The 9,305-nt window shown below is 56.5% G+C and overlaps 2 protein-coding genes across 5 annotated transcripts; both read right to left on the reverse strand.

Annotated features, from left to right (window-relative positions):
* Positions 1-925: 925 nt before the first annotated feature.
* Positions 926-4,820, reverse strand: PREB (prolactin regulatory element binding). Of its 4 annotated transcripts, none has more exons than XM_032652485.1 (9): positions 4,422-4,820; positions 3,683-3,875; positions 3,275-3,492; positions 3,005-3,085; positions 2,778-2,902; positions 2,407-2,580; positions 2,201-2,273; positions 1,848-2,007; positions 926-1,672 (listed from the first exon to the last, which is right to left on the reverse strand). In XM_032652485.1, exons 1-9 carry the CDS (start codon positions 4,554-4,556, stop codon positions 1,578-1,580), a joined length of 1,254 nt encoding a protein of 417 aa, XP_032508376.1. In that variant the 5' UTR covers positions 4,557-4,820; the 3' UTR covers positions 926-1,577. The 4 variants fall into 4 exon arrangements, with proteins under 4 accessions (XP_032508376.1, XP_032508377.1, XP_032508379.1 ...); XM_032652486.1 differs by having other exon boundaries at positions 3,683-3,808; positions 4,422-4,802; XM_032652488.1 differs by lacking the exon at positions 1,848-2,007 and having other exon boundaries at positions 937-1,672; positions 4,422-4,802.
* Positions 4,821-6,230: 1,410 nt separating this feature from the next.
* PRR30 (proline rich 30) lies at positions 6,231-7,328 on the reverse strand. Its single transcript, XM_032652139.1, has one exon. The coding sequence runs from the start codon at positions 7,326-7,328 to the stop codon at positions 6,231-6,233; it is 1,098 nt and encodes a 365-aa protein (XP_032508030.1).
* Positions 7,329-9,305: the final 1,977 nt, after the last annotated feature.

A 9,305-nucleotide genomic window follows, 5' to 3' on the forward strand; every position in this document is an offset into this window, starting at 1 on the left:
GCTACTCTTCGTTGTGGTGCACGGGCTTCGTTGAAGTGGCTTCTCTCATTACGGAGCACAGGCTCTAGAGCGTGTGGGCTTCAGTAGTTGTGGCTCGCAGGCTCTAGAGCACAGGCTCAGTCGTTGTGGCACACGGGCTTAGTTGCTCCACGGCATGTGGAATCTTCCTGGACCAGGGGGTCGAACCCGTGTCCCCTGCATTGGCAGGCGGATTCTTAACCACTGTGCCACCAGGGAAGTCCCACCCTATGTGTTCTTTTGCAGAAACAGAAAGGTAATGGAAAAGGTGGTGAATGTAGACTTTGTGCTACAGGTAGAGTCTTTCAACTCTCCCCTCTCGGACCAAAACTGTTCTTCCAACACCTTATTCCCTTTCCTCATCCTAGCCTATCCCACCCGCCACCACCTGCAGGCCCACACAATCCACCACTTTGATGAGCGCTACACAACTGTGGTCTTCGGATATCAAGACTGCGCTGCCTATTACCAAGCAGCAAGCCCAAGAACCAAGGCAGATGCCATCCAGCTCCCTGTGCTCTGCCTCAATGCAGCTGATGACCCCTTCTCCCCGGTCCACGGCGAGCACCTGGGATCTGGACGCTTCAGGCCCCGGGGGAAATGGGCCATGCAGTGCAAGCGGAAAGAGCCTGGGCTCTCAGCAGAGGCCAGGGCTCCTGACCTCCTCTCCAACGCCTCCTAGCCCTTCCCCTACAGGCTGCCCAACATCCTCCCCACGTTGCACTGCTCGTCACAGCTCGGGGTGGCCACATCGGCTTCCTGGAAGGACTGCTTCCCTGGCAGCACTGCTACACGAGCCGCCTCACGCATCAGTATGCCAAAGCCATCTTCCAGCACCCAGCAGAGCTGCTCAGCCTCAGAGCACCCACTCCTCCTGAGGGAGGCAAAAGCTGACAAGAGTACCATCTGGAGCCTCAGTTCAGTCTTCGCTTGTTTATTAAATATCAACCTTTCCTGCCTAATGCGCTGAAGTTCATTTTCCCTTTTCTCAAGGCTAGGGTAGACTGTCCAGGAATTTACTGCATATTTGGCCTGGCTGGCTTGGAGCTACCCAACTGAACCCAAAGATGACTGCCTGGTTCTTCCTTCTGCCCCTTCCTTCTCTAATACCAAGTCCCAGGCCAGTGCTTTTCCCAGCAAATGCCAGGAGCTCACGTGAAGAGCAACTGGCCACGAGGCTGTAAGGGGAGAAGAAAACGACTGTTTCTGCAGGAAGGACAGCAGTGCCTCCAGGTTCTTGGGCATCTTCACATATTTCTGGAGAAAGGACAAGCTCAACTATGGAGCCTCTGGTAGGCAGAGGGAAGGAGACGGGTGGTGTGGCCTGGCGTTCAGACACCACTGTCCTGGGCGGATCCACAGATGACGAATGCAAGGTTCCCAGGACTCAGTGTCGCACAGGGCCACAGCCAAGCTTTAACTGGACAGGGCAGGCGTTGCCCATTAGTCTCATCAGAGGCAACCTCAGCTGTGGACCCAGATGGAGCGAGCAGTGGTAGGCCCACACTGGTCGAGAAGGTGGCAGTGTCCAGGCCCCTGGCTCCCTGGGAGCGGGGAGGCTAAAGAAAAGCTGGAAAGGCCCTCTGGAGCAGCAGGATGGTCATAACGATAAGCCCGACACACAGCAGCAGCAGCAGCCATATAGGAACACTCCCTGCAACGGGGGGAGGGAAGGAGTCAGGAGGCAAAGGAGCGTCACAGCCCAGAGAGCAGAACCATTCAAGAAGGGGGTAGTGGCTACAGATAAGCATCCCATTCCCCAGGAGGCAAGTTTTCGCTACAGCGAAAGCTGGGGTGGTTCCCCCACCGCACCCACCCCGGTGACTCACGTCGTGAGGGAAGCAGGTGTAGCTGGCAACGGCTGTCAACAGCCACAGAAAACAGAGCAGTTTCCTGGGACCCAAGGAGCTCTGGACCACGACCCTTCTCAGGTAGAAAGGCCACATCCGTCACCACGATGCCATGAGCCTCCTTCATGTAGTACAGGCGCTGGGGACAGGAGGAAAACTAGTGAGGGAAGGCCCAACTGGGAACATTCCTTCCGGAAAACACGGCCTCTGCCCCCAGAAGACTTTCCCGCTACAGGCTGGGCCTGACTCCTTCCGGCACACTCAGTGCAGAAGCAGGCCTAGAATCCCCACCCCAAAGAGCCCTCAGGGCTGTGCCCACCTCCACCCATTACCTGGAGAGAGAAAGCTATGTAGATGGCAACAGAGCCAGTGACCGTGCCCAGGCCTAGGAAGGTGCCCGATTCACTGCAACAAACAATAAAACGCTCACTGTCCTGGAGTCTGTGCAGCAACAACAGTCCTCAGGGACTCAGGCAGCACGTCTCCCCGAGCTCCCCCTGGTCCCCCCATACCCAGCCAAGCCACCACTGTCTCACACCTGACGCTAAGGCAGGAGATGACTTCATGGCCACAGGACTTGGTCCGAAGGGGCAAGAACGTGGAGCCATCCCAGGCTGTGAGGTAGCAGGGCGGGGGCTGGCGCAGACGCTTGTGGGGGATCTGCACCGTGAAGAGTCTCAGCCCAGCAGGCTGGTCTGGAACCTGCCCAAACCTGGGGGCCGGGCGAGAAGCTGTTCAGCTCCTGGGGCCTGCCCAACCCTCCTCAGAGGTGTGTGCCCTCCTGCACCCTGGTGAGGCCTAGGGTAACACCCGACAGGGCTCCGACCCTCCCCAGCTTCCCCCCAGTCTCCTCCCACTCCCCCACATCTAGGCTGTGCCTCTTTCAGCCACCCTCTGGGGTCTTCACACCTGCAGGCCTGGTAGCGGTAAGGCGTGTTAGAAAAGGTGGGTCCGTTCTCTTGCCAGTGCAGCTGTGTCACCAGCTGATCCTTCTGCCACACGGAGGCCTTAAGGTCCCAGCCCACAGTTACCAACTAGTCAGGAATCAAGATTCCAAGGATGGACGGTTAGGGGATCCACTTACTGGGCAAGCAGCATAATCACCTCCTACTTTCTCCACCCTCTCAACTCCTCACCTTGCCATCAGGCCCCAAAGCCAGGTCCTCAATCTCCCCTTCGTGGGCTTTGAACTCCAGAACTTTCTCCAAGGTGGGTACCTGCAGCCAAACCACCACCATAGTTAGCCTAGGTACCCGGCAAGAGTGCAATGATACTCACCCCTCTTCTCTACTAATGGCCGCTCAGCGCAGGCTTCACTCACAAGTTCCCCAGAACCCATGTTCAGTTTCTCACAATTCTGGCCTTGCTGCTACTGACACTCATCCTCTAACCTCCCAAAACCACACCTTCCAGACACGAACGTAGCCATCCGTCCCTCCAGTGGCAAGCAGGGTACTATCATGGTTGAAGCATACAACTTTCTGCAGTGGATCAGTGCTGAAGTCTGTCTGAACCGCCTGCAAATTCTCTACGCTGAATTCTATCTCCTCCTGGTGGGTTTCAGCTCCAGACTTCTCTGCTGGGGCAGCCCCTTTCCTTTGTCGAGGCCCCTGCTCCTTGGAACCTGCAACACAAACAGCCTGCCAGGTTCCAGGTTTCTCAAGTAAGTAGTACTGGCCCCCTCTCTAGTGGTGAACATCGAGCTTCTCGCCTGCTACCGTAACCCCACTTCCAGCCCCACTTCGTCAGAGACCAAGATGAGAGAGATCTTACTTATTTAACCCTCTTCCCAAAGCTAGAGAGGGGGCTCTCACCTGCCTTCCCTGCCTTGTTTTTGCTCTTCTGCTGATGGATCTGGAAGCACAGGAGCTGACAGTGGGCATCCTGCCCCGCTGCAAGGATGTTACCAGCCAGCGCCAAGTTCATGGTGGCCCGTGTCTCTGTGTCATGGGAGTGTAGTAAGGAGGCGCTAAGGCGCCCATTAATCTGCTCCAGTTGCAGAAAGTGCTGTGGCAGAGGGAACCAGGATGAGGTTCAGAGAGCACCTCAAGGGCAAACTTCCATCCTATAGTCTGATGCCCTACCCCTTTGCTAACTACACTTTCTAGTTTAAAAGGCTTTTTGCAACCTTTTTTCTTTTCTGAGCCTCACGAATCTGTGCAGCAAGCAAGGCTCTAGTTTGCAGAACAATGTGACGGCGCTCAGAAGAGCGAAGAAACCTAGCTTCTATTTCACTCGCCGCTGCCATCAGTCTGGCAGACAAGTCTATGTGGCCCCCCTGGAAAAATCCAGGATAAGACCCCTGGTGCTAATCCTGAGGTCGAACTGAAGCGTTCGTGCCTAGGTAGCGCTGTGTGCAGTTTTCACTTTACCTTAGGAGCCTCTCAATTGACCGGTGAGTTCTCGATTGAAATTCGCGCCGGGACGCCCGGCATGCCGGGGTTCCCACCCGGGAGGGGCCGGGTCCGAAGCAGGGGTGCGGCCCGCCCCCAGGCCCTCCCAGAATCGCCCTCAGCCCGTGGCGCGACCCGGCCCCAGGGGCACAGTACTCACCACGCCGTTCTTTATGCCGGTCTTGGCGGCGCCTCCTCCGCCCGCAGCGATGAGCAGCCCAGCGCTGGGGTCGACCTGAAGCGCGTACAACGGGAACGGGGCCCGGTACAGCTCTGGCGCCCGGCGCCGACCCATCCCGCTCGCCCCGCGCTTCACTGTCTGCGCCGAGGCACCGGGGACATGCCGCCCGGCCTTCGACTACTGCTCCGGTCGCTGTTGACCTTGGTCCGGTCGCCGCCGGGAGGACTCCAGACCCCTCTCACAGCCGCCGGGCTGCAGAAACTGTAACTACACACAAGGTTCCCTATCGCTGCCGCGGGCCGCCTAACCCGGTCTCGCAGACGCGCAAGGCGCAGGCGCACCGAGCCCGCACTCCTCGCGCAGGCGCAGAGCCGCCAATACGCGTCAGCACTAGCCGGCCGCGGGCAGGCGGAGCCCCAGCTCCAGGGTGCCGTTCTCCGCCCGCTTGTGAAGGCAGACTCCGCCATCTTTTTGCGGGGCGTTGGGGGCGCGCACCAGCTTCAAGGAAATGTCTTGTTCTGCAGGAGTAGGGTGGGTGGGGGCGGGGACGGGGTGTGCTAATAAAGGTTATGGGAGGTTAATAAGCCTTTAATAAAGAAATCCGTGGATTAGGACTTGCCCACACTTCAGGAGTGATACGCAGACTCGTCGAGCGCAGCCTTTACGTTTACCCAAGAGACGAAGTGATTTATCCAAGGTCTGCCTCGCACCCCACCCTCCTGAGGGGGCCCTTGGATTTCTGATCTCCAACGTGAGGACCCCGTGTTTCTCTGCAGTGAACGCTAGGCTTGCCCTTGCCTGCAAGGAGACATGTCCTGCTGCTCCCCTGGCCTTGTCGGCATGAGTCCTTTTTTTTTTTTTTTTTTATTAATTAATTTATTTATTTATGGCTGTGTTGGGTCCCCGTTTCTGTGCGAGGGCTTTCTCCAGTTGTGGCAAGCAGGGGCCACTCTTCATCGCGGTGCGCGGACCTCTCACTATCGCAGCCTCTCTTGTTGCGGAGCACAGGCTCCAGACGCGCAGGCTCAGTAATTGTGGCTCACGGGCCCAGTCGCTCCGCGGCATGTGGGATCTTCCCAGACCAGGGCTCGAACCCGCATCCCCTGCATTGGCAGGCAGACTCCCAACCACTGCGCCACCAGGGAAGCCCAGCATGAGTCCTTTTAATCTAAGGTGCAGCCAGAGGAAGGGGCCCAGTGGCTTCATCTCTGGGGATGCCATTATCTGTCCCAACAAATCGAATTAAATGGGTGAAGGGCCTGGCAGAGCCCTCTGCACATCTCAGGTGCTCAGGGCTTATGGGTCCCTTGCCCTCCTCAGATATATGGCACTCACTCTCCTTGGTCATTCTGTTTCCTTTGACTCTCCTCCACCCCTTGTTGGGTTCTGGTCACCCTGAAGGTACAGCAACCCACAGGATCTGCTCAGCAAGACACAAACACAAGTTTTGCAGGGTCAGGCTTTATTGGATACACTGAAGGCTGAGTGGGGCCTCGGGTGCCCTTGGTCCTCTTCAGCCAGGAGAAAGCAGACTCCACAAGGGGCTCCCAGGGTTCAGGGCTGGAGAACATACCTGACCTCCAGCCAGCCAGCCCTTCAGAGTGTCTCGGGGGCCCCCTGAGATCTGGGGCCGGGCAGGGATGGTGGGGTTCGGAGGAGGTGCTCCAGGAAGCCTCGGTGGCTCTGGCCCTAGAGTGGTGACTTTCGGGGAATGGGCTCTGGAGAGGCAGGCCTCTTTGAGGCAGAGGAAGGTCTGGGCTTCAGGGAGACAGTGGCCTGTTTTGGTGCCTAAGTCTGAGACCCTGAACAGCACATGGAGTTTGGTGATTGAGGGCCTACAGACCTGAGGCTCCCGTACTGGGAGGGGGTGCCTGGGCCTAGATCTGCCTGGGCCTGAGCTGCTGGGGCTTGAGATGCCTGGGCTTGACACCCACGGGCCCGAGCAGCCTCTCCCCGAGGCCCTACTTCCTCCGGCCTTCTTTCTGGCAACAGATGCAAGGCCCTGGCCTGGCCCCGAGGCAGGCGGAGGCCAAAGCCAATGCCGATGCGCAGTGGTCCGGATTCCTGGCCCTGCGCACAGGGCAGTAGTTGGGGGAAAGCAAGTAGCCTGGGTCCAGTCCTGTACCTGGGGATAGGGCAAGAGGGGCTGCGGGGCCGCAGACACACCAGACAGACAGGGTACTCCACGACCGGGGCCTTGCCGGTTTTGCCTTGCCACAGGCTCTGCAAAAGCAGTAGCCGCAGGTCGTGGGCGATACGGCGGTGCCCCAGATGAACCACCAGGGCCTGGGCCAGGGCTCCTGGGTCCCTGAACTCTGCAGGGTCCCTCTCGCTTGCCACGCATCCCCCCTCCCCCACAGGGGACCCTGTGTTCCTGTGCTGCTGTGAGTGCCATGTCTGGCTGTTAGAGTGAACCCCACGAGAAGGTAGACTGGGGCTTGGGGAGGTGAGAGTGGAGCTAGGTACGTCTTCGGGGTGGGAAGGAGACTGGCAACGTGAGCTCAGGAGAGAGGAGTTCTGTGGCTGAGAGGGAGAAGAGGAGTGAGTGAGAGTAGGAGATGGATATAGCCAGTGGGAGGGCGAGGAAGAACGTGGTGGGGAGAGAGAGAGGCAATTCTGATGAAAGAAAGAAGGGGAACTTGGGAGATAAGAGTAGGGATGTAGGACAAAGTCCGAATTTGAGTCAGAAGAGTAGAAATGGGAGCCTGCAGAGTGGGACCATGGGGGAGGAGAGCAAGGTGGGTGGGTGGGATGGAGTGATTGTTGGGGAGGTTGAGGTCGAAGGTTGCAGGGAGGGGAGTCCACAATTTGTGAGGAGCCCCGAAGGGGGCGCCCAGGGGATGCTGCGTTCTGTAGCAGCACTTGGTCCTTGTTTTGAGGCAACATTGCCTTGAATCCAGAGGAGAATGGAGTGTCAAGCCCACAGATTAGAGACCTGGCAGAGGCAGGACCGGTATCTCTGGGGCCAGAAGTGGCTGAGAAATCAAGGCCTTCTGTGCACAGAATGTGGCTCCAGCCTGGTGTTGGTAGGACTGTTGGTGGCAAGCCAAGGAGACACCCAGCCCTGGAGCACCAGCTTCTCTGGGTGTTCAGACGGGAGTTTTGCTCTAAACTTGCCTTCTCACTTCTTTGCAGTGGGCCAGTGATGAGGGATGGAGGGGATGGAGAATCAGGACTGACTCTTGGGAGCTGAACGACAGCAGAAGTTATCTGGGTGGGCCAGGGAGGAAGACACAGCCCATAGGATCTGTAGAGAAAGAAACAGAGTCCAAGATATTGCGAGGCTGGGTCCATTTCTGGCTCTGACTTATGTACCATGCAGGCTGGTTCACAAAGGCCCTAAATCCATGTCACCTTGGGGTCAGAAGAGCTGGCAAAAAGCTCCAGAGAAGGTAAGAGCTAAGGAGGAGAGGAGTAGGGAAGGAGGGGAGGATGGATAGGATGAAGTTAGAGGAGGGGGCTTGGGAGATGGGGACTGAGATGGGACTAGGAATTGAGGGTGTTCTGGTGCTGTGAGCTCTTACCAATGAGGGTTCCTCTGGGCTGTGTTTCTCAAGGCACTTCAGTGATGTGGGACCTGGGAGAGAGAGGAACAGAGTCAACAAATGGTGGGTACTCCCCTCTCTGCCCCCAGCGTCTGTCACCCAAAACTCACTCTGACCAAGAGTTCTGTCTGAGCCTTGCCCTCGGTCCTCCTTCAGCCAGGCGGAGGTCTTCTGTTACCAGGTTTTTGTTCTCCTAAACCTGAATCAGAGATTCTGCAAGCATCCTGGTTTCCTGGCACTCTGGTTGCCCTAATCCCAGTCTTCCCTAACGCTGATGTCCTCTGGCTCAGTCTGGCCCCAGCCGAGATGGCTTTTCACGCTCAGTAGCAGTGGGGCTAGCTGGTGAAAACCTCTGGGAGGTGGGCACTTTGTCCCAGCAGCCCTCGGGAGCTGGGAGCTGGGAGCCCCTCTTCCTGGGGCAGTTGTCCCTGGCATCTAGTGCCTATGTCACAGAGGTCGGGGGCTGACATCATAGACTCTCCTCTTCAAGGCTCTAGGACCTTCTCTCAGAGACCATCCACAGGCTGGCCCTTGATAAAACTGAAGCAAGCAAAATTCTCTGGGGCATTCTGTCTCTCCTTCAGGGCCTAGCCCCCACCTCTGCTCTCTGCCCATATACTTTACAGTTCCCACCACCTCCTCCATCCAGGCTTCTCCCCAACTGTACAGCCTAGAGCCTCCCTTCAACTTGTTTTCTTTGCTTTCTGAGCAGTGGTTCATGCTCCACACCTTTTCCCCCCTTGGGATAATGCTTATATGTTTGCTTTTTTTTTTTTTAGTCAGTTATGTTCTATAATGTTTTAGCTTTACTGAGGTATAATTCACAACTAAAATTGTAACACCTTCAAAGTGTACATAGTAAGTTCTCCCTCACTCCACCTTTTCGTTCTATCCAGGCTTTCCGTGAATTGGCCAAGGCCCACCCTTGGAAGGGCAATCTGCTTGCTCAGTCTACTGATTCAGATGTAATCTCATCTAGAAACACCCTCGCAGACACACCCAGAATAATGTTTAACCAAATATCGGGGCACCCCTTGGCCCAGTTGACACATAAAATTAACCGTCACAGTATATAAGTGAAAGATGAGATGCCTTTCCAAGGATCTATGATGCCTAGATTCAAGGAGACTTTGCCCATATCAGTATTTCCAATTGTCTCCTTTTTTTGGTGCCCTGGAGTTTTTTTCACCCCACGACTAGTCATCATAATAAAATTAGGACTGAGTAAGATGTACGGTTAGTATAAAGTGAGAGAAGGTTCTTATGAAGAGGTGAGTGGTGGGAAAGCAGAACCAGGCAAAACCTCAGTCATATCAGT

The sequence above is a fragment of the Phocoena sinus genome, chromosome 13 (genome assembly GCF_008692025.1).
Source record: "Phocoena sinus isolate mPhoSin1 chromosome 13, mPhoSin1.pri, whole genome shotgun sequence".
Taxonomy (NCBI): Eukaryota; Metazoa; Chordata; class Mammalia; order Artiodactyla; family Phocoenidae; genus Phocoena; species Phocoena sinus.

What these genes read in the sequence shown, in the direction of transcription:
- PREB (XM_032652485.1), bottom strand. Translation starts at nt 4,556, where the DNA reads ATGGGTCGGCGCCGGGCGCCAGAGCTGTACCGGGCCCCGTTCCCGTTG. An exon ending in CCGGCATAAAGAACGGCGTG is followed by an intron (nt 3,876 to 4,421) that starts GTGAGTACTGTG and finishes CCTCTGCCACAG; the next exon opens with CACTTTCTGCAACTGGAGCA. An exon ending in TACCGCTACCAGGCCTGCAG is followed by an intron (nt 2,581 to 2,777) that starts GTGTGAAGACCC and finishes CCCGGCCCCCAG; the next exon opens with GTTTGGGCAGGTTCCAGACC.
- PRR30 (XM_032652139.1), bottom strand. Translation starts at nt 7,328, where the DNA reads ATGTTGCCTCAAAACAAGGACCAAGTGCTGCTACAGAACGCAGCATCC.